This window comes from Fusarium oxysporum, chromosome 4 (genome assembly GCF_000149955.1).
Source record: "Fusarium oxysporum f. sp. lycopersici 4287 chromosome 4, whole genome shotgun sequence".
In the NCBI taxonomy this organism is placed as follows: domain Eukaryota; kingdom Fungi; phylum Ascomycota; class Sordariomycetes; order Hypocreales; family Nectriaceae; genus Fusarium; species Fusarium oxysporum.
Genome location: NC_030989.1, coordinates 4,972,517 through 4,995,938, shown reverse-complemented (window position 1 = coordinate 4,995,938; position 23,422 = coordinate 4,972,517). Strand labels below are relative to the sequence as shown.

Below are 23,422 nucleotides of genomic sequence, written 5' to 3'. Positions count from 1 at the left end.
CGTCATGAGGGTGATTGAAATTATTATCGACGTAGGAGGCATTTTTGTTTCCGGACTTGATTAGTCAATTAACGCTATCTAGGGTTTTAAGTCCTATGCCGCTCGCACCGTAATTTCGGGATGGTATGTGTTGTGAACGTTGAGTATGGTTATGGAACACTAGTAACGGCTTAGGGATGAGAGTTTCAACGCAATCACTGGCTTGAATGGCAGCGGTAAATCGAATATTCTCGAGTCTATCTGCTTTGTCCTCGGCATTACGAACATGTCCATTGTCCGAGCACAAAACTCTCAAGTATGATTCTCTAGCACGTGATCCGTTGGGTGCACAGCTAATGACACGTGCAGGATCTCATTTACAAGGGCGAGCAGGCTGGAGTCACCAAGGCCAGCGTCACAATTGTTTTCGATAATGGAGATAAGAACCAATCGCCGATAGGATTTGAGGAATATGCCACGATCAGTGTAACGCGACAAATCACTCTTGGCAGTACTTCAAAATACCTGATCAACGGACATCGTGCACAACAACAGACAGTCCACAATCTTTTTCAATCTGTGCAGCTAAACATCAATAATCCTAACTTTCTTATCATGCAAGGCAAGATCACAAAAGTGTTAAACATGAAGTCAATGGAAATACTAGCCATGATTCAGGAAGCTGCAGGAACGAAAATGTTTGAAGATCGAAAGGACAAGGCTTTCAGGACAATGGCCAAGAAAGAGATGAAATTACAGGAACTTCAAGAGCTCCTAAAGGACGAAATTGAGCCCAAATTGGAAAGACTTCGGAATGAAAAGAGTACCTTCTTGGAATTTCAACAAATCCAAAACGATCTTGAGCGCCTCACGCGCGTCGTAGTCGCATACGACTATTCAAAACGCCAGGAGAGATCGGAGCCGTTGAGTATAGAATTGGAATGCAAGAAAAAACAACGCCAAAGCCTCCAGGACTCTGTTGAGCACTTGAGGGGTGAGATTGCCTACTTGGAGGATGACACTCGAAGAGTTCAATTACAACACGGCAAAGAACTCAGCAAACGCGCAAAAGGACAAGGGCTCGCAGAAATAGTCAGAAAGCATGCCAATGATCTCGTGCGACTGGACACAGTCATCGAATTAAAGAAGTTAAGTCTCGACGACGAACGGGAGAAAGAATTAGCGGCAAGGAAGACTGTCATAGAATCGGAAGCGGCACTCAAAGATAAGACAGTTATATTCGATAACATAAAGGCAACATACGACAAAACCAAGAAGGATCTCACAAAGCAATCGCAGGATATCGAGTCAAGGGAGGAGCTCCTCCAATCTCTGCAAACTGGTGTAAACTCGACGATTAGCTTGGGAAACAGTTACCAAGTGCAACTGCGGGATGCAAAGAATCGTGCCACCATAGCTGCTACGGAACAAGAAAAGGCCAAGCTTAAGATCGAACACCTCCAATCTCGTGCGCGGGAGGAAGCACCCCGAGCGCAGAAGGCCACGGAGCATATCAACGATCTCCTGGGCAGCGTGAATATTTTGAAGGAAGAAGCGCAGAAACTCGAGAAGGATCTGGCAAGGGTTGAGGTTGCACCAGGCAAGTATCAGGAGATGGCAGAACAAGAATTGCTTCTATTGAAAACTTTGCGCGATTGTAGCCAGAAATCCGATGAACTCAAGCGACAGGTTGCCCATATCAACTTCAGCTATGCAGACCCAACTCCAGGCTTCGATCGCTCTAAGGTCAAGGGCCTTGTGGCGCAGCTTTTTACCCTCGACAAAGAACACTCGGAGGCTGGTAAGGCTTTGGAAACTTGCGCGGGCGGTCGCCTGTTTAATGTCGTGGTTGACTCAGACGTCACTGGTACTCAACTGCTCCAGAAAGGCAAACTACGCAAACGCGTGACGATCATCCCTCTAAATAGGATCGCTGCTTTGAAAGCCTCAGCTGAGACTGTTGCGACAGCGCAGACCATAGCCCCTGGTAAAGTTAACTTGGCGCTATCTTTCGTGGATTATGATAACGAAATAGCCACTGCTATGGAATACGTGTTTGGGAACACTTTGATTTGCGCAGATGCCGAGATCGCCAAACGCGTCACCTTTGATGCTGATGTCAAGATGAGGAGCATTACTCTCCAAGGGGATGCCTATGACCCTTCTGGAACTTTGTCGGGTGGCAGCTCCCCAAACTCCAGTTGCGTCCTAACAACCTTACAAGAGCTCAATAACTTAGCGTCCCAATTCACTAAAGCAGAGCAATCATTGAACGAGCTACGGGTCAAGATTGCAGAAGGAAGGCCGAAGGTAGACCAGGCTCGCAGGATCGAACAGGCTTTGGCTGTGAAAATGCATGGAATCAGGCTAGCTGAAGAGCAGATCAGAACTAATTCATCATCAACTATTATTCGGGCAGTAGGGGACATGAATGCGGCGATCCAACAGCTGCATGAGGATATCTTGGAAGCAAAATCGCGACAAGCGGAAGCAAACTCTGACATTTGGCAAATTGAGAAGGACATGAACGACTTCAACGACAATGAGGTTGCGAAGCTGGCAGAACTTCAAGAGATGTTGGAAAAACTCCAGTCCGAGCACAAAAAGAGCTTACTCGATGTCAGGAACCTACAGAAGGAGCTCCAAAAGGCAAATCTAGATCTAGAGCAAACTGACAGCGATTTGTCAGCCGCCCGAGAGCAGTTGCAAGAGGCCGAACTGAACATAAAGAAAGAGGAACAAGAGGTTGAAAACCTTTCGAAGGATCGAACGAGGCTCAACGATACTCATAACACCTTTCAGGCGCAAGTCGACTTTGAGGATGCCAGATCCAATTTTTTTGAGAACGAACTTCAAAACCTAGACAACATCTCGCGTTCAAAAAAGGCACGGATCGCAGAGGAAAGCCTCAAGATGCAACAACTTATTCATCAGATCGAAAAGCTCCACAACGAACAACAGGGAGTGGCCAGTGATCTACGCCAGATGGACGCCGAATATGACTGGATCCTTGATGAAAGGGACAAATTCGGGCTCACCGGAACACCATACGACTTTGACCGCCAGAATATCGGGGAGAGTAAGGCCAAACTACGGGCTTTGGCCCAACGTTTACAAGGGATGAAGAGGAGGGTAAACCCCAAGGTTATGAACACGTTGGAGAGTGTTGAGAAGAAGGAAGCGGCACTCAAACTTATGATCAAAACCGTCATCCGTGATAAGAAGAAGATTGAAGAGACTATTGCTAGTCTAGATGACTATAAGAAGAAGACGTTGCACCATACATGGGAGAAGGTGAGCAGAGACTGTGGCCAGATTTTCTCTGAGCTTCTCCCAGGAGGAAACTCTGCACAGCTAGATCCCCCAGAAGGTAAAACAATCAATGATGGCCTTGAGTTTAAGGTCTGCCTCGGTAATGTTTGGAAAGCCAATCTTATGGAACTCAGTGGTGGCCAAAGGTACGTTTCTGAACAAAAGAAAAAAAAGGACAACGTCAAATGGCAAGCCAAGATACTGATAAAGTCATAGATCACTTGTTGCATTGTCACTCATATTGGCTCTGCTGGAATTCAAGCCTGCGCCACTGTATATCTTGGACGAAGTGGACGCTGCCTTGGATCCAGCTCATACACAGAATATTGGACGCCTTATTAAGACACGATTCAAAAGTTCCCAGTTTATTGTTGTCAGTTTGAAGGATGGCATGTTTCAAAATGCCAACACCATCTTCCGGACACGTTTCAGCGAGGGGACCAGCGTAGTTCAGACGTTTAAGTCGGCAGCTTGTTGATGATATGCTAGTCGTAACCCTTGAATGAGCAAGGTAGATTAGCATGCCAAGCGAATGATGTCACTTGTCAAGGTCTCCCTGGTGATCTAGGCGTGTGTCGCGGTTCTTGTAGACTATGGAAAGGGAGTAATTGAGTTTATCTAGTATGAAGCAAGAAAGCAGTGTTTACCCCTAGCGCTGGTTTTTCCATGGGGTTTTCCCAACGCCGACACGCGAATGCTGGAGGTTTCCGGGTATTCCGAAAGTTCATGCGTGACGCCCCATTTCACCAATGCCTTACGGTATTTGACCCGCTTTCTCCAAACTTCCCACTTCTTGTCCTTGCTGACAATCCAAAAGCCCCGCCAAAGAAACGACACCGGAGCTTCCTGTTTCATTCTGGCCGGCCTCAATGGAAAGCTCGATATTCGTCTGAATAGCCTTAGAGGGTATCATACAACGTTGAGAATCCGACCTACTCTGTAGTAAACGAAGGGTCACGAAACTAAAACAAGCGCCGGGACCGAAACTGGGAGCTCGGGTCTTTCAGCACATGAATATAAACAATAAGCGAAATGCGACCACTATCTGGGTGTTTGGTCTTGTCTATTGCACCGGAGATCTATTAATTGCTGCGGGTGTACTTCAATGATCATTGATCCTACCCTAGGTACCAAAGACCGAAAAGCTTGTTTCTTTACAAATCATGTACGATAATTACTTGTGCTGCTTTATACCAAACATGTGTTCAACTTCGCCGCCGCTATCTCAGATATCCACGGTCATCCCATGTGAATTCAGGGGCGCAGAATAATATTTATGACAGTGAAGATCTCTGGGCTCAGCGTCGCGAAGCCAGCTTAATGGTGGTTCATTGCAGATTGACTGAGCGCAAGAAGTCAGGGACACGATGATACAAAGAATAAGAACACGTATCACCAGCCTAGGTGGTGAGACTTGTAGTTATTCAGGAACAAGGACCCCAAACAACGTACTTTCGGAGACTTTATGTGTCTTTGGCTGTGCAAGAGGCAAGACTTTTGTAAAGCCTAGAGTAATCTAAGGTTTATGTTTTATAGAAATAAGATTAGCTATGAAATGTGTGCTGTTGAATTCCAATGCTTGTGTCTTTCCACTACAGCACAAGAAACGAGAAAAATGATGGCATTCACAATGGCGTACATCGCATGTATAGGTGGAAAACCAAGACCAACTGAGCACTTGCTTTTCTATCTAGACCAGCGACGAGAGTCGATCTTTTATATTCATGTTCAGTCTGCCAATTGTCTAGGCAGCAGGCTGCGCCCTGCGATTCAGAGTTCATGGCAACTGTGAAGTTATTCACGATGGCGTGACCCTTGCCCTTGACAGCGTAACTTCGAAACTATCCATAAAATGGCCGCTACGGACTGTACGTAGATGGAAATTCCGCCGCCACACAACCACCGAATTTCATGTGGCCTAATTCTGTATCTTCGGATAAGGTAGAGTCAGGATCCGCTGGCCGCGTGGGGCACGTCAAACTTCTGGAGTCCAAGCGCACGGAGGTTCCTAATTAGACCACCCCGCTCCGATGAGGTTCTCCGAGCTTCGCATCACACTGTAAACAGATTGTTCGGCACGAAGGCCACTTGAGTTATGTGCCGCTTGCTTGTTATGTACATTAGCTGTCGGTAAACTAATTCTCAGGAATAACCGGCACAAGTAAGTAATTCTCATTCTGCGCCCCAAATATCAAATTATTCCACCCTTGAAGCACTTTATCATCCCTATTGGAAACCGAGAATCAGCTTTCTCTTCCCTAACATACTTGCATTCACAGGGATGTTTTACGTACCGATCGATGGGATCGTCATGCCCAAAAGCTCCGACACCTGCTGTATCACGAGAACTAATCTCAACGCCGAGCGTTTCACCGATCTCGAAGACCGCGCACGTAGGCCATAGCTCCGCAGAAGCCTGGTAAACATCGCCGGTCACGACTGGAAGCACGCTGGTCGAGTAGTAGTCTCGGTAGGGGAGCCACTCTCGATGGTTTGGATGTCCAGGGTTAGTCTTGCGGAGACTCAGTCGCAGCTCTCCCTTGGCCACAGCGCCCGGCTCACCAGTGCTGTCGGTATAGCAGACCTCTTTACCATCCTTATTGTAGTGCCGGACAGTTACAAATACATCAATATCAGTCGGTGGTGGCAACCAGGCTTCTTTTGAGGCAGATATGTTGATATTTGCGACCAGATGGCCCGTAATCTCTAGGACGTTGCTGAACGGAGCACTGCGGAAACTGAGCACTTGCGAAGGATCCTCAAGTCCACCAGCCCGATAGGATTGTTTAGAGTACCCCGGAGCAGGGGTATCCAAACCAACCCTCCCATCGGGATGTAGGAAGAATTTTGTGTACTCGGTCCGCGCGATTGGCCACTCATTTTCCTGACGACGAGGAAACTGCTTTTCCAGAGTCGAGTTATTATATCCCATATCTCCCCTCCTCATGAGCAGATCAACTGCGGGCTTTGTGCCCGATGTCCAACCGTCACGGTCATCGTCCTTTAAGAAGGCATCCAGGAAGCTCCGCTGGACTTCTACCTCTTCAGGATAATAAAAAGGCAGGTCGTGTCTCCCGGCAATAAATCGTAGGTACTTGAACTTGGAAGTCGCGTGCATATACCCCTGGATGTTACCGCGCAGATGGAGCTGGTAACCTCCCCAATTGGCAACACTTAGGAACGGCGTGGTGATATCCCGCAGGTCATAATGCGATCGAGAAAAGTATGGACTATCACGGTAGCGATTTTCGCGTATGCTTTCGATTGGGTCGACTCGCTGTGTCTTCAATTCGATCTCATCAAGATCGCCTTCGATGGTGTCAGGACCAAAGGGCCTGGCGGCTCTCCCTGGCAAGCCGTATTGATTCGCCAGGACCTGGCGTTTAAACCATGTCTTGGTCAGCTTGTTACTCATAATACCGCCGTGTCGGAAGTTGTCTTGGTACACATCACTAAACCCTTCCCAGGGCACCATGGCTGACAGCCCCTTGGGGTGCCTGGCCGCCACAGCCCATTGGGTCACCGCGTAATAACTGATCCCTAGTAGACCAATCTTACCGGTCGACCAGGACTTATCCGCAGCCCATTCGATAACCTCCTTGAAGGCATCAATGGTAGCTGATGAAAGGATATCCAACAGGCCAGGCGATTGACCTACACCCACCTCGTCTGCACGGACTACAACATACCCGTGAGCCGTTCAATAGCTGGGGGTTGGAGTCTCCCACACAGAATGTTCCGTTTTGTGGGCAGGATCGACCTCAGCGTAACTCTTTGGATTGAACCTAGGTCTCTATTAGCCTCACCACACGCTTGCGACGCAGCATTGCTGATGGCCTCTTACTCAGCATAAGGCACGTCTTTGCCATAAGGGCCATATGTGACAATAACAGGATATTGTGCACCTTTTTCCGTGTCCCGAGGTCGGTAGACATTGCACCTGACAACGCCACCGTTTGACAACGGGATGGAGACATTCTCTTCATAGATGTAAGGGTATGAGGTGGTGTCAACCTTGCGGATGTCTCTCAATTTGTTCGGCATGATGATTGGTTTGTGTGAAAGATAGAGATTTAGAAGTAGTTTGTCGATGGTAGGAGTCAAACAAGTTTGTAAAGGTTTTATTCTTTGAGCATGTCCTGCATAGTTTGAATGGGTATATTTAAGAGGCATATTTACTTTTGCACCTAACACTAATTACGGGAACTCGCGTTTCGGAACAAGACCAACACCGACAGACACTCAGAGGCACATTCCGTATACACGGTGGGATGTAAAAAGTATTCGCAGGTGTCCCAGTCGCGTTGATAGGCCCCAGCTTCTCTAGTTAATAGCTTAGCTTTACTTAGGTACCCAATACTAGGTTATTCACCTGATTTAGGTGTAATATAAGTATTGAGAACCTGACAAGCTGCCCCTGACTAGCTTCTGAGCATCAGTCCTACCCGCACACCTGCGAATCCTGTTTGCATCCCGCTGTACCTAACCTATGCACTGTATTCTCCTTATGGAGCCGATGTACTCCCCTTTCGGGATTGAAATTAGTACCGATAGAATCTTGAGGTGCATATGCGGAGGTCCATATCAAGCGTCCTTGTTCACCGCTTCCAAGACACTTTCCATTTAGGTCGAGCTTTGACAGTATAAGTGATAATGGGCACATGGTAATTCCAGCCAGTATATCTCTAAATTCTAGCAGCTGTCTCAGTAAAGGGATCGCTGGATCTTCAGCTCCTAGGTTTATAGTCGTCGAAAGCTTAGTACACTTGGCCCTTACCCCAGGGACAAGCTGGACTGCCCGGTTCGGCCTCGACGGGGTGGGCAAAGGCTGTTAGTAATGGTCTCCGCACTAATTACCTGGTTCTTTTTATTGGGCTAGGCTCGCCTTTCGGGATTAAGATAAGGACCGATAGAATCGAGAAGTCGGCACTTCGAAGCGGCTCTTGCGTCAGGAGGATTCCCGTGCATGGACTTTCACATTCACATCCTCTGGTCCTAACTCCCCCGAGTGAGTCTGGAGTCTGCTATGGCCTCTAAGGAATTCTAAGCAGACCGGGCCGAAAGCGCCATAATAAAGAAAGACGAAGACAATAAACGCCTAAGCTAGACTTCATTTGCATAGAATATTATCTCAGTAGCAAAGAAAGAGGGTAATAGTAAGGAATAAAAAGAATTAGATTATAATAGATATCATTATTATGCTACGGCGACCCAGTTTATTAACTATAAATATCGCTAAAAACACACTCGCTCTTCTCTTCTTATCTGAAAGGAACTTCGGTGTGTTGAAATCAAGGAGGGGAATATACAAGTTGCGGCGTCTGGTTTGGCGAACGTGGCTGGGGGTCAACGACCTCAAGTTTATCCAATAGAAGCTTATACGCATTTTGTGTGTGTTATTCAAACTTGGGTTGGAATCACTATTCCATATTGAGAATAGTGCCGCTCCTGCGAGAGTCAGAGAACACATCATCACTCACTCGTCGTCGCTCCCCATAGCACCCTTCGAATCCATGATACCCAAATCCTTGCCTCGGGCTAGAGTTCAACCATGCAGTTGTGGCTTTCTTTGGTCTATTAATGATCAAAGGCCTCTTTTCTTTTTCAACGAACATTGTTCCATTCCGTTTCCCCGTGGTTGGTCCGCCTCTACCTCAACGCAGGTCAACAATTTGTTCGTTTTTCCGAGCATCACCCCACTCACAAGGCTGTGCATCGTTATACGAAAGATGTAAAACCTCACAAGTCCCCCTTTGGTTGTCAGTCCTGCTGGAGGCAAAGAGTTAAGGCTAGCAACCACACGCTCCATTTGGTGCCTGCTACGCCTTCTCACAATGCCTCCATCGTATTAAATCTGGCTCTGTCCCAGGCCGCCGAGGTATCTTGAGCGGAGCAAATCCGACTTAGTCCAGCGAGCTCTGACTCGGGTCAACTCCTCTACCTTATAAACTACCCATGACAAATGCACGGCAGATCTCAATTTTATGAAACCAAAGCCTGGTATGGTACTGTGCATGGTGGGTATTTTATGTAATTTTATTTTATGTTTAATTTCCGTACCATGAAATATCTCTAGTTGCGCATCTGCCGGGCTCGTATTTATTTGCTTCGCCACTCTTTAACACCTGAAACGGAGCCTAAAACTACCCGGGTTTAGTATACTGTGCCCTGTTGCCGCAGCATCCCCTTATCATGCGCACCATATAGGTCTTCGCATTTAGCAGAGCCCCCCTTACCTGCCAATAGAGTTATATTTACCTTCAGTATCGCCATTTCTAGAGTTGTCTGATTAAATGCCAGCATTTGGTTTTACCACTCCGCTCGATAAGCGAGCCTGCAACGAAAATTCTGTCTTTCGGCATTATACGTCTCTTCCTTCAGTTCTTCGCCAGATTTTATTTTACTACATCGGGAATCTATTAAACGAAGCAAAATGAAGAAGTCAAGCCTTATGATGATCACTACGACCATGGTCTTGGTGACTGCGGCTCAAGCTATCAACGTGATGTGGGACAATGATAGTAAGTCCATTTGAAGAAGCTACTGCTATAAAATTAATCACGTCTTAGAATCCGTTCAAGAAGCTGCCAGCGTTGTTGCTTATGGCTTAGTGAAATATTATACTGGTAACCATACAGGTGATACACCAGGAAATCTACCCGATCCATATTCCTGTAAGTGAGCCAGGATCCGATAAGTATCATAGCTGACATAGAAAAGGGTGGGTGGCAGGTGCTATGTTTGGCACCTTGATAGATTATTGGTGGCTTACAGGCGATGAGAGTTATAATGAGATTACAACGCAAGCCATGCTTCATCAAATAGGCGACGATAACGATTACATGCCTGATAACCAAACCATGACCGAAGGAAACGATGATCAAGGATTCTGGGCTATGGCTGCTATGTCTGCAGCTGAGCATAAGTATCCCGACCCTCCAGCATCCCAGCCGCAGTGGATTGCGCTTGTGCAAGCCGTTTTTAATGAATATGTCAGTCGTTGGGATACGAAACACTGTAATGGTGGCTTGCGCTGGCAGATCTTTACCTGGAATCGAGGATTTGACTATAAAAATTCGATCTCGAACGGATGCTTCTTCAATATCGCTGCGCGCCTTGCTCGCTATACTGGCAACCAAACCTATGCCGATTGGGCTAAAAAGGTCTGGGATTGGGAAACCGAGACTGGCCTAATCACAAAGCGTTATCAAGTACTGGATGGAGTTCATTTTGTCGGTAAATGCCCTAGCTCTACTGACTCGAATCAATGGTCCTATAATACTGGTATCTACCTCTATGGGGCCGCAGTTATGTATAATATAACTGAGAGTCACTTGTGGAAAACCCATGTAGATGGTCTGCTAGATGATGCAAAGAATAAGTTTGTGAGGAACAATGTTCTTTATGAGCAATTCTGCGAGGCGAGCAAGCAATGTGATAACGATCAGCAGACTTTCAAAGGATATCTTGCCCGCTGGATGGCTGCTACGTTACAGGTTGCTCCCTATACTTCCGATACTATTTCGAAGATTTTACAAGCAAGTGCAGAAAAGGCTGCCGCTTCTTGTATAGGATCGCCGGACATAGGGTTTGCAGGCGTGGCTGGCACAGCTTGCGGCTTTTCGTGGTTGTCTGGTACTTTTGACAACCTGATCGGTGTCGGCTCGCAGATGAACGCCCTACAAAGCATCATGTATACTTTGGTTAAGAAAGCGAGCGTACCGGTAACTACGAAGACCGGAGGAAGTTCGAAAGGCAATCCCAGTGGGGGAAAAACTAATACTAACGTCGATATTACAAAGCCACAGTATGCAGATATTACAGCAAAGGATAAAGTTGGCGCTGGTATCATAACCTGCCTCATGTTAGCTGGTATTATTGGGGGTACGACCTTTGCCGTGATCTAATTGTCAAAGATCAAGCGGCTACAACTCACCATCAAACCATCCGGCGAACACTTGATCCTTAAGGGGGGACTGAATTACACAGCCGAACAGGTTGAAGTTTCGTGTTATGATCGTATTTCACATGAAACCACAGGTAAACAACAGTGGCAGTGGGCAGTGGGTTCAGAAGACGGTCATCTTGTGAAATTTAACTATCCGCCTAAGAGCACCACCAAAATCTGCACATTTAGCACTAAGCGATGATGAAGGGCAAACTAAGATCAGACATTACTTGGAATTGTTATTGGCCTACCGACCAATAAGGATAACCTTTTAATCTCCACTTGAAACTGTCGTTCCTTTCTCTCCATCCATCATATCAATCCAGTTCGAGACCAAAATCTGCCAGAATGTTACTTATAAAACAGCATCACAGGCCTGCTCGCGTAGTTCACAGTAACTACCAGTATGTTTACATTGGAAAGGGGACGGTTCCAACGTAGACGGGGATCCACTTTGTATGCGCAGTCCTGACGGGGAGACATGGGCACCTGTGAAGCTGGGGGCTCGGAACAACACCGTCCTACAGCCATTGGTCAGTAAGGTAAAGCGCGATAAGTTTTATCCTTCATCTGCCTGCCGAGGCAACGACCATCATATTATAAGTGGTTCCACTACAAGACCTCATCTCCACTCAACAAACATGCATAAAAGGTTTGCTTCAAAGAGCTCCTGTTTACCCAGTATCCTTACCGGCGCACTATGTCATGATGATATTCAAACTAGCCGGCAATATGGTAGACATTGTTAGGCGGTATTGGGTAGCGAGAAGAGCGCCTCGAGTCTTTGCATGGTACGACTCCATTGAAGCGAGGTTGGAATGCCCCAGACGATTAGCCCTCGTCTATCTCAACCCTTATTTAGGCTTTACTAATGCGCTATTTTTTCCTATTCAACTACTCACACTCCATCGCTGCATCGAGACGCACTCCTCATCAATGAGAACACGGGTCAGACTAATTAAGGATAGCGGTGTTGTAACATGTTACAGCCTCCGAAGTGTACCTCTAATCTTACATTTTGACCTTGCCTCCAGACTAACCCAAAACGAACACTCCGCGCTCATATAGGTCGGCACTTAGTTCTCTAACACAAAGCGCAGTTCAGCGTTCGTATACAATCGCCGGTCCTCCCGGCGGAGAGAGAATTCCCGTATTTTTATTAGCCCACTAAGCCGGATTGCCTCAAGGCTTTTCATTTTGCCAGAAGAAGACTGTTACTTATGAATCATCAGAAGCTTCGACCAAGGCATTTCAATGATTGTGGGGCCTTCCTATGGCATAATTAGACGTTCAATTGAATCAGCTCTTTTGAATTAGCTTTCCAAGTCTTCTGTGTTTCTAATTTCGCCTCCTGACGACACCATAGGAGCGTGCTAGTCATCTGAGCAATATGAAATTGAAAGTCCGAGCTAATGCGGACCTCCAGATCGGGAATTTCCGCTACTAGTAGAGCTATTTTGTACGTTAATATATAAAGAGTTTATATTTAATATCTACTTGTCTTAGATTAATGAGTAAATATAAGGTAAGTAAAACTTAACATTTTCACTAATATATTTTTGCTATTAATAAATCTTATATTATTTTATATTACTTTACTTAAAGCTAGGTCAGGTATACAAGTTAAAAAGAAGGGTGGTATTATAAATATTATTATTATTACTTAGAAGAAAGAGTTAATATTATTGCCTAAGTTATATCTAATAGTTTTAAATACAATTTTATAAAAACTATGATTATTAAATAAAATATAATATTTAAAAAGATAATGAAAACCTAATTATAAGTCTATAATTAAATTTAAGTTATATTATAAGTTATTATAAATAGCTTATTATAAATATAAGTCTTCTCTTAAAAAGAATTTCTATAAAAATAAGGTTGTAAGCTCTTAGGAGATAATAACTTTGGTTTAATACTTCGAGATTTTAAAAACCTAGTGGCCGAGAATTAACAGTTATACACCAGGAAGAACTGCATTAATTAGATGATGTCCTTTGACCAATCTACCGGCGCAACAGTCGAGACACGGTGATGATCAAGCCAGGCAAACCTGACCTAGAATGTACTTAGCTTTCATACCTATGATGATAGACAAACCGCTCTTCGAAAAGATGACCAATCACGATGCTGGCATTTATCGGAGCTACCCAAAGAAGCACTTCCGAAAAGCCAACGGCTTATCTGGTATTTCGAGGAGGCGGAGCAAGTTAGGGACGTGCTTGGTGACAACTTATGGTCATTCCGAGGTCTAGATCCTGATCGACTATCTCCATTGAACGAATTAAAGTTCAACCCAATATAGCTTTCCGCCACAAGGATGGGTTCAGTCACGTCGAAGGTGTGGGTGAAATTGTGCCATCGCGCTGCTCCAAATACCCCGTCTCCAGATTTACTTTCCCTGAGGGACACATAGTGATGCTTCTAAGAGCGTTATCTCAAGACATCCTTTGGGTCAGGTACACCTTGTCTTATACTTGAGATAGTTGTCTGCTTCACTAAGCCCATTTTATATTGTAATAGTTGCTGAGCAAGTGCCAAAGGATGGTATTGCGAAATAATTCTCTCGAGTATTCTTGTTATTAATTCTCAGCCCTTTCTATTCACCCTTTCAATACCAGCAGGTGAATAATAAGGAACCCCTACCGGGAGACCACCGTGTCCTTCTCCACTCCCACCTCTTCATGAACCAAGCTTTCTAGCGCCAGACCTCGCTGGGTCCTCTTCTTTCCCCAAGATTCCCCCATACCTTGACTGTCCCCATTGGACCAGGGATAGGCCTTTAGGGCTTGGCCTATGATGACCCTTCACCGGTCTCGAACCCCACGTATGACTGGCTTCCCCATCTGGGGTATCGTTTGCCCCGTACTAAGAAGCTAGGTTGGGCAAAGCTTTGATGAAAAAGATACTCTTAGTCTCAAAAGTAAGTGCAATCCATGGCCAACACTCGGCCCTTTTCCGCCAAGAAGTTTCCCCAGGTTTTGTATAAGAAGCAAGCATGTCTCCAATCCGGAACAATCCAAGACACTCATCCGCGTCTTTCTACATCTTGAGCCTCATTATCCTTCTCTCATCATCAGAATCTGTATTTTATATTCTACTCGTCGCCTTTTCATTCCAACTATCATGGGTTTCTTTCGCAGAGCCTCTCTGTCGCGCCCAGAGGGCGAAGCAGGGAAGACATGGCCAGCTATTGCCATGGGTTTCTTTGTGGCTTTTGGGGGGGTTCTTTTCGGCTATGGTACGATGCCACTTCTCTAGGCAACTACTTACAGCACGGAGGTTAACTTTGACTGTAGATACTAGAACCATCTCGGGTATTCTCGCCATGCCCTACTGGCAGCGCCTTTTCAGCACCGGCTTTGTTGACTCCGATGGCAAGCCGAATATCACCACCGGTCAAGAGTTAACTATCGTCTCTATTCTCTTGGCCAGTACCTTTTTCGGCGCTCTCAGTACGGCTCTATTTTCCGATTATCTCAGTCATTGACCTGATCTTATAATTACTTGCTAGGTATTTAACCTTAGAGTTATTCTCTAGACTATTATAACTGCTATTCCTATGTTTATTGCCGGCAGATTCTTTGCTGGTTTTAGAGTTAGCCTTATTTCTGCTATAAGTAAGCCTTGTTTTATCCCTATATTTACCTCTAAACACTGACAGCTTTTTACTAGTCCCCCTTTACTAATCCGAGACTGCTTCTAAGTAGATTCGAGGCGCTATCGTTAGTGCTTACCAGTAGGCTATTATAATCGGCCTCCTCCTGGCGGCCGTCGTTAATAATGCTATAAGCACAAGGAATAATACAGGCTCTTATCGTATACCTGTTGCCGTCTAATTCGCTTGGTTGCTTATCCTCTTTATCGGGATGCTTATTCTTCCTGAAACCCCCCGTTTCCTTATTAAGAAGAACCAGCCAGAGAAGGCTGCTTGCTCCCTTGGAAAGATCCGTCGTCTTCCTTCTGACCACCCTGCCGTTCAAGCAGAGTTGGTCGAGATCCAAGCTAGTCACGAGTATGAGAAGAGCCTTGGTCAAGCATCGTACATCGACTGCTTCTGTCCCCCTCTGCTGAAACGGCAGTTCACCGGCATGGCGATCCAGGCTCTCCAGCAGCTAAGTGGTGTAAATTTTGTCTTCTACGTAAGTCATTATCTTAACATCTGAGGAAACCCTATAACTAACAAGACTCAGTATGGCACCAAGTACTTCCAGAACTCTGGCATCTCTAACGGTTTCGTTATCTCTATGATTACCTCAGCTATCAACGTTGCCTCAACCATTCCTGGCATGTATGCTATCGATCGTTGGGGCCGTCGACCTCTTCTTCTGTGGGGAGGAGTCGGCATGTGTGTTTCTCAGCTTATTGTTGCTGTCTGCGGAACGCTCTCAACTGGACAGGACTCTGAGACTGGCCAGATCTTCGTCAAGAACCTCAGTGGTCAAAAGGCTGCCATTACTTTCGTTTGTATCTACATCTTCTTTTTCGCCTCCACCTGGGGACCATTGGCTTGGGTTGTTAACGGCGAGATCTTCCCCCTGAAGGCCCGCGCCAAGGGTATCAGCATGTCTGTTGCAACCAACTGGCTCTTTAACTTTGCAATTGCTTACTCAACACCTTACCTTGTTAACTTTGGCGATGGTTATGCCAACCTGCAGTCAAAAATCTTTTTTGTCTGGTTTGGAGCCTGCTTCCTCTGTATTGCCTTTGTTTACTTCTTCATTTATGAGACAAAGGGTCTGTCGCTTGAGGAAGTTGACCTCTTGTATGAGGAGGTTTCTGTCGCCAGCAAGTCTACCAAGTGGAAGCCCTCTGCTACAATGGTGCAGATTCAGAATGGTCAGGCTGGAGAGAAGGACATGGTTGGCAGGGATCTAAGCGCTTCACACCATGAGAGCAAGACTTCTGAGACCGCCTAATCTGATGGGCGTTGATGTTGACACATAAGACAGCTATGGAAATCTTAGGTCATGTTGCTTAAAACCTGGGTTGATTACATTCATTCTTGCTTTGGAAGAGGGACAGTCGTTAGACGCCAAGCATCATAGTTCTTATCTAGTAGAAAAGGGCACTCTTCTTACTGCCTGAGATTTCTATGTTCACTTATTGGTCTCAAGAATTTATATACGTGTATTGCCGCTATCATCTGGATTTTCTTCTACTCCTAAGCTATAAATAAAGTAACCCTGTCCATGTTCACTTTGGTGATCCCATAAATGTTTGAGCTAGTCGCTCGTTTGTCATCAATGACGTCAAGTGAACACATGCGTACATATCTGCTTGCCGTTCTCGTCGTATCGCTTGGGAATGACGTCGAGAACGCCATCGACATTCCTCGGCTCGTAGTCAAGCAGATAGGCTCCTTGGACGAGCACATCGAACCCAAAGGATTCTTTTAGCCAGTGCGAGAACATGTCCATACCCGCAACTGCGCCACCTGCAGTCCATATATTTCCATCTATGATCCATTTCTTCTCGTCTGTCCAGCTGACACGAGGGTACATTTTCTTCATCAAGGGAATAGTCGCGTGGTTGACAGTTGCTGTTTTGCCATCCAGGACACCTGTCGAGGCGGCCACGGCAGCTCCGGTGCAAGTGGTGAAAAGCCGTTTCCCCGCCGCGACGTGGCGCCGCACCAAGTCTCGAAGCTTGGGGCGAAGGTCAATCTCGGAATTGGGACCCCCGAGCAGCAGGATGTCTAGCTCAGGACACTGGTCCACAGTGGTTGTGGGAAGAATGCTTATGGAGCTGGACTCAAGTGAGACGGGGTCAAGGGTGACACCTATGTGATGAAAAACAAATTCTGGCGCCCGAATAATTGTGTCTTCCTCAACCTTACGAATAGAAGCAGTTGCCTGCATGTAAGATTTGCTTGCAGAATGGAGAAGGTCTGTTGGGCCAAACACATCTATGGCTTGGTAGTCGAAGACAAGAGTACCAAATTGAAGCGGAGCCATTGCAGTCAGTTGATGATTCCGGTCGACGCAGCAGTAAAGCCCTGGGAAGAGTGACGTGTCAAAATCACGGAGGCCAGCGGGCGGATTCCTTTATAGTTTTACGGACTCCCTGACAGCTCAGTTCACGTGTTTAGTATCGCTGATATGGAGGACACAAGGGCCGGGCCTAAAGGTGTCATTGACTTACATGAAGCTACATCTACCCGAGCTCGGTCGGAAGATGTCAACCGCGCTCTCGTGGCCCCCATGCTTGTGAAGCTGTGTAATTAGCTGTAATTCTCCATTAGTTGGTTTCCGCCATAGTGGCACGGTTGTTGTTGCATGCAGCCGATCTTATTTGCCTAGTCGCCTCGGTTCTTAAAATTGAATTCCCCCGAATCCGATACAAAAACAGTAGGAAGTACGGAGTACAGGTAGGGGGTAATACATACCAATCAGCTGTACTGCCGAACAAGCCTGCCGAAAGCGGGGTTACCAAATTCGGTATGACCGCAGCGGCCGCTTCTTAACCACGAATCTGGTAAAGGGTCCACGTCTTCGTTGTCCGTCCGTTGGCTGCATCTGAAGGAGTGACCTCGTCCGCCGATGAGACATTTCCAGACCTTTGCCAGCGGTCTGCGTGCTATGATATCCGGCTAATCGAGAGGAGTGGGGGTGGTAGTGGCGCCAATATTACGGCAGCCCTCTCTTCCCTCCGTTTAGTCTTGTCCTCAAGACCTGCATAACCCAACTTCTAGCCTTATCCTGGTGAGTCTGCCAGCTTGAACTTACAATAGTCGCGATGTATCTTGTCTAATCATGTCCTCAGCGTCTGCTTGTAGCCGTTCTGCTAGAGTTGATCTCATCAATTCCGAAAGTTTCCAAATTATGCCTTACTCCTACTGTTGTTCTCACCACCTGCAATGTATGATGAAACCGGGGAATGATGTTTGCGAAGAGTATACTCGTCAGGATCGTCCTTGTGACGGGAAGGGGATTTCTCTGACAGAAGGTGTGTCATTGGTATTGTCCTTGGTTGTTTCTTTTGCTGACGTGACGTGTAGCGGATTGCTTGGTACAGGCGAAGAAGCGTATTGAAGCTGCAGAGGAGGCTACTGAAGAGGAGTTGCTAGACCTTCAGCGCCGGTTAAATGAGCGTTTGTCCCGTTTAATACGGCTTCGCCGCCAAAAGCGTCATATTGAAACAAGACGGCAAGAAATGTTGGAAAAGGGTTTTCAATCTATTGATGAACTGGAAGAGAGTGAGCGTCAGGAGTCTGAGGCGGTGGTGGATGCTCGTTCCGCGGGTGCTGCATATGTGATTGACTGGTCCACTATTCTTGATTCCGTCGCGTTGAAATCGCGTTGGTAAAGGTTCGCCTGGAATCGTTGGGCATGGATCAGGTGTTTTAGCAGTTCCCACGTGTTTTCGTGTCCTCGGTAGTTTTCCGTTTGACCAAGTATTCTCGCTTGCCGTCTTCGACTCGTGTTTCTCTGATTGCTTCCGCTTCTTAGATTTCTGGTCCGTCGATTCCTTCTGGTTTGTTGCCGATATTGACTTGTAATATGTTGACTGCTGATTTGAGGAATAAGAAGTAAAAGATCAGATGGACCTTGATCTCCGGTGGTCAGTCCAGTTCGTAGTTGTTTTCTGAGATTCTCTGTAGAACTTGTCAGGGGCTGATGAATTTGTAGTCGACATTTTTGCTTGATCTTTTCGTTTCGATATTGACTTGTGTTGGCCAGGTAGATAACGTCTCCCTCCGAAAACATTGGTCCCTCAACCGTTTTGGGTTATGGTGGTTTTCCATGCCTTTCTAACAAATTTGAGTTTTATCTTCACTTCTACATGCAAATCCTTCAAATCATCGCCCTTGATGATTGTTGCAGGGTTGACTATATCTATTTCTCATGCATCGTGGCATGCATCCGTGGTGAATCCGAAGCTGGCGTATACTAACGCAAGCTTAAGACTTTCGTTATACGGTATTGTAGGCGAATTAGGCGGCTGGTAGCTTCTCAGCCCAATCATTCTGTTCATACTTGATGTAATACCCTAGGTATCATTTCACAACTTGGTTTATTCGTTCCGTTTATCCATCTACTTAGGGTATGAAGGCTACCGTAAGCCTATGATTCATTCCAAGTCATTGCATAGGTGCTTGCCAAAGATTGGATGTAAATATCGTTTCTCTGTTCAACAGGATCTCCGATGGTGCCATATAGAACCCCTCCACCAGTGAGTAAAAGAAGAATTTCCCCGTCCAAATTACCACCTTTAAGTCAATTAGGAAAGTTCAATAAAAATAGTAAAACCGAATTTATCAGTAAGTTTCAGATGGATATTGACCAAAGTCTGGTATTCTCCTAGTCTCTTAACTACATAACCGGCGCGAGTTCATGCAACAGGTAACTCTTCTGCGTCCGAATTAGTGCTCTTATTCCCCTCAACTCCTCCCACCTATATAACATCCTTAAATGCCTCAGTATTTATACTTACTTAGCTTGGCTAAGAAATAGTATTATAAGCTACTAGAGCTTCGGCTAGTATTATAATCTTCCTATTTAGATTTGATATTACCTTTCTCTTTCTACCTCTACTTAAGCGCCTAACTTCCTCCTCGAGGCTAGCTACTCTAGTACGCAAGAGATATTGTCTTAAAGACTTAAACTTTAAATCCTTTTAATATTACTTAATAATGCCGAAGAGTAGGGATCCTAATAGTATAGATCCTTAAGGGCCTAGGTATAACTATTATAGGAATAGCTAGTAGCCTAGATAAAGTTAAGCTAGTTAAGGCCATTACTATTAACTATACTATTAACTATTAAAGTAATTAAGGTATTTATTAAACCTAAGATATTACTTATTCTTATATTATTTAAATTCTTTTTTATTTCTATTTCTAAGAGATAAAGTATTAACTTTAAGAATTTAAAAATTAAAAATTAAAAATATAAGAAAAAAGTTATTTCTAAGGATTTAAGCTATTAAAAAAGCTTAAAAAGCTATAATATATAATAATTTATTATAAAATAAAATAAATATAAATAATTAAATATTAAGAAGTTTATTTTTTAAGAATATTATACTTATAAAGTAAGTATTATATAATCTTCTAATTATATATAATATATATAATAAGCATAATATATTTAATAAGCAGGTATAATAAATAAGCAGGTATGCCAAAAATCCCTTAACCTTATATCTAACTATTTAATTAACTAATACCTAACTATTTAATATATCTTAGTTATAACGGTTTAGTTTCCAAACAGGTAAACTAGTCCATACTAGGTTTATATTTGCAGATAACATAGGGCATAATACTAAGCAATACAAAGTGTCACGTCTCTTAATAATTAAGTAATACATATTAGGCTTATTAATATAAAGATGCTTTATTGATAGCTAGTAAGCTAAGTTCTATGAAAGTGCTAATAAATATATTCTATATACTAAAGTGATTATATAAGGAATAATAAGTCTTAGGTTAAATTGTTCCTAGCGCATAGCATTCCTGGCATGCATTATTCTAATATCTGTTATTCTAATATAATAAGAGCATTAGTTAGTTAATATAAGTTAGGTGGATCTTCTATGGCTAACCTTTGCATAGGGTTTTTATAGGGTATATATAATATAACTGCTAGGGTTATAATATAATCTCTCCCCTCTATTAGGTCTTGCCCTTAAGACCTGTTATCCTGGCTGCTAAAATCCCTTCTTTTAGTTAGTTCTAACTTTACCCTTTTACTATTATATTGCGTAATATCTAACCCGTATTTCTAAATAGTATTCTTGCAAATCTTATTAATCTCGCAAAGTCAATAAAGAACTTAAGCAAATTTATAAGGAGCATAAGATTACTGCACTAGCTAATTCTATCTGCAACTTTAGAGATAAAGCCGAAATGCCTTATACTTATTATTTTCATAGGAGTAAGCAGTATATAATATTTGCAGATTCTAGTTGTTATAATAAGTATATCTAGAGTAAAAAATCCTATAATAGTATGCAGGTTGCCTCTTCTTATAAGTTATTCCTTGCAGCCTTATTATCTATTTCCTAGAGTACTGACTTTCTTAAGTTATAACTTTAATAAAGCAAGAAAAGAAGTTAGAAAATAATAAGGATAAAGCAAGTAAGGATTTACTTAGGCTTTATAAGGAAATAGCTGCCCTGCAGTCTTATCTAGCTGCCGCTGCCAGCTGTTTATTATATATCTGTAAAATTAAGAGTAGAGTAAGAAAGAAGCATTCCGAAGCTACTTATCGGGGTTTACAGGAGGTAAAGCAATAAGATAACTTATTATTAATATTAGATGCTTATGAATATGCATTAGTTAAGGACCTCTAGGTTAACTATATCCTGAATAATATTAACTAGTCTGCTCTTGGTTTAGGGGATAATTTTCTTAATGCTTTACCTTTATTTAATTCTAGTAGAAATTCTTTAGGAGTTATTAAGCGTTAGCAAGGTATTTAGATAGTTCTTATATATTTTCGCTTTCTAGGTAGTTTTTCTATTTAATAAGGTACTTTATCTTTTTATTAACCTTTCTTATTTCCCTAATTACTTCTGCCTTATAGACTTCTAGTCCTGTAATTTGCCGTAGTTTATTGCCAGTTTTAATGTATATTATATTAGCAGCTAATTCTAGTATTAAGATATAATAAATTAGGTAATATCTAATATTTAGGGGTAGATCTAGTTTATATTAATCCTCTCCTGTCTTTCGTTTAATTTTAACTAGTCCTAAGTACTTATAATCTAGTTTATAACTTAGTTAATCTGTTTTAATGTTTTTTATAGATAAGTAGATTATATCCCCCTCCTTAAAGGTTAGTCCCTTTAACCTTTTAGGGTTATAGTATCTCTATATCCTTTTTCTAATAAATTCTAGTTCTATCTTAAGTTTATTATATATTTCCTTTAGCTTATTGCTTATAATAATAGCTGCAGGGTTTATATTCTTAGGTTCTTAGGCATTATAGTATGCATTTAGTGTAAATCTAGCGTTTATATTAAACAGCATAAGTTTTATACTTTTATTATAGGCAGTATTATAGGCTAACTAGGCGTTTAGTAGTTTCTTAACCTAGTTATCTTATTTATAATTAATATAATACCGAAGGTATTATTTTAGTACTTAGTTTATTTGCTCTATTTAGCCATCTGCTTACAGTCTAAAAGCCGTTATAAGCCAGTATTTAACTCCTATAAGTGCTATAAGTAATTACCAAAATTTAGATATAAATATTAGTCCTCTATCTAATAGGATCTCCTTAGGTAATCCTCGTTCTCTTACTACCCTATCATAGAAGATATAGGCCATGACTTCTATATCTATTGCCTCTCTATAGGGTAAGTAAATTAAGAACTTCATAAGTCTATCTATAATAACTATAATACTATTATAGAAGATTCTAGTTAAGGGGTCTTTAGATAATAGTAATTTAGTTATAAAGTCTATTATAATTAAACTCTATAGTTATTCTATAACTTTAATTAGTTATAATTCTCTATAAGGTTTATATTATTATGTTTTTATTTTAGTATAAATATTGCATTTTCTAATAACCTCCTCTACTACCTTTTATATAGTTTAATATCCTTATTATATTATCTATTTTAGGGTTTTAGTAACTCCTTGGTATCTATATAGCAGGTATGCATAGAATTCCTAGATAAACTCCTATAGATCTCCTAGGATTTCTTTTATAGCTACTACTTATATCTATCCTAGTATTTGCATCTACTAAGTAAATTAATATTCTCTCTTATTATTCTTTTCTAGCACTTATTCTTTTACTTTAGTAGTACTAGTATTATAATCTAGTTATTAGCTAATTGCATCTACTCTTCTATTTTTAGATCCTTTATAGTAAATAATTATAAAATTAAACTTATATAGATATTCTATATAATATAATTATTATTAATTAAGTTTATATATTATAGCAAAGTATAAAATATTCTAGTAGTTAGTATAGACTTTAACCTAATATTTACTTCCTATTAAGTAATATTTAAACTCCTTAAAATAGTTAATAATTACTAAGAATTCTTTATTATAGATTAGGTAGTTAAGTTCTACTCTATATAGCTTATATAAATAGAAGGCAATAAGGTATAATTTCCCTATATTATCTTACTAACTAATTTATCCTCCTAATATAAAATCTAATAAATCATATTTCTAGTTTAATTTCTTTATTTAGATTAAATATTGCTAGTACT

The 23,422-nt window shown here is 42.9% G+C and overlaps 7 protein-coding genes across 7 annotated transcripts; 5 read left to right on the top strand and 2 right to left on the bottom strand.

The window, feature by feature from the left end:
- Window positions 1-4: 4 nt before the first annotated feature.
- On the top strand, window positions 5-3,769 carry FOXG_04630 (structural maintenance-chromosome 2; the record flags this gene model as incomplete). The annotated part of the gene is made up of 5 exons (XM_018382658.1): window positions 5-31; window positions 83-123; window positions 175-295; window positions 349-3,437; window positions 3,508-3,769. 5 exons carry the CDS (start codon window positions 5-7, stop codon window positions 3,767-3,769), a joined length of 3,540 nt encoding a protein of 1,179 aa, XP_018239411.1.
- A 1,657-nt stretch (window positions 3,770-5,426) lies between these two features.
- Window positions 5,427-7,335, bottom strand: FOXG_04629 (uncharacterized protein; the record flags this gene model as incomplete). Its single annotated transcript, XM_018382657.1, has 4 exons — window positions 5,427-5,517; window positions 5,586-6,955; window positions 7,022-7,076; window positions 7,136-7,335. 4 exons carry the CDS (start codon window positions 7,333-7,335, stop codon window positions 5,427-5,429), a joined length of 1,716 nt encoding a protein of 571 aa, XP_018239410.1.
- A 2,241-nt stretch (window positions 7,336-9,576) lies between these two features.
- On the top strand, window positions 9,577-11,464 carry FOXG_04628 (uncharacterized protein). The gene is made up of 3 exons (XM_018382656.1): window positions 9,577-9,812; window positions 9,861-9,965; window positions 10,012-11,464. Exons 1-3 carry the CDS (start codon window positions 9,725-9,727, stop codon window positions 11,196-11,198), a joined length of 1,380 nt encoding a protein of 459 aa, XP_018239409.1. The 5' UTR covers window positions 9,577-9,724; the 3' UTR covers window positions 11,199-11,464.
- Window positions 11,465-14,365: 2,901 nt separating this feature from the next.
- FOXG_04627 (uncharacterized protein) lies at window positions 14,366-14,729 on the top strand (the record flags this gene model as incomplete). The annotated part of the gene is made up of 2 exons (XM_018382655.1): window positions 14,366-14,480; window positions 14,539-14,729. 2 exons carry the CDS (start codon window positions 14,366-14,368, stop codon window positions 14,727-14,729), a joined length of 306 nt encoding a protein of 101 aa, XP_018239408.1.
- A 379-nt stretch (window positions 14,730-15,108) lies between these two features.
- Window positions 15,109-16,158, top strand: FOXG_04626 (uncharacterized protein; the record flags this gene model as incomplete). Its single annotated transcript, XM_018382654.1, has 2 exons — window positions 15,109-15,381; window positions 15,433-16,158. The coding sequence occupies 2 exons, from the start codon at window positions 15,109-15,111 to the stop codon at window positions 16,156-16,158; spliced, it is 999 nt and encodes a 332-aa protein (XP_018239407.1).
- A 333-nt stretch (window positions 16,159-16,491) lies between these two features.
- On the bottom strand, window positions 16,492-17,196 carry FOXG_04625 (uncharacterized protein; the record flags this gene model as incomplete). The annotated part of the gene is made up of 1 exon (XM_018382653.1): window positions 16,492-17,196. The coding sequence occupies one exon, from the start codon at window positions 17,194-17,196 to the stop codon at window positions 16,492-16,494; it is 705 nt and encodes a 234-aa protein (XP_018239406.1).
- A 798-nt stretch (window positions 17,197-17,994) lies between these two features.
- On the top strand, window positions 17,995-18,547 carry FOXG_18863 (uncharacterized protein; the record flags this gene model as incomplete). The annotated part of the gene is made up of 2 exons (XM_018399003.1): window positions 17,995-18,187; window positions 18,240-18,547. 2 exons carry the CDS (start codon window positions 17,995-17,997, stop codon window positions 18,545-18,547), a joined length of 501 nt encoding a protein of 166 aa, XP_018239405.1.
- Window positions 18,548-23,422: the final 4,875 nt, after the last annotated feature.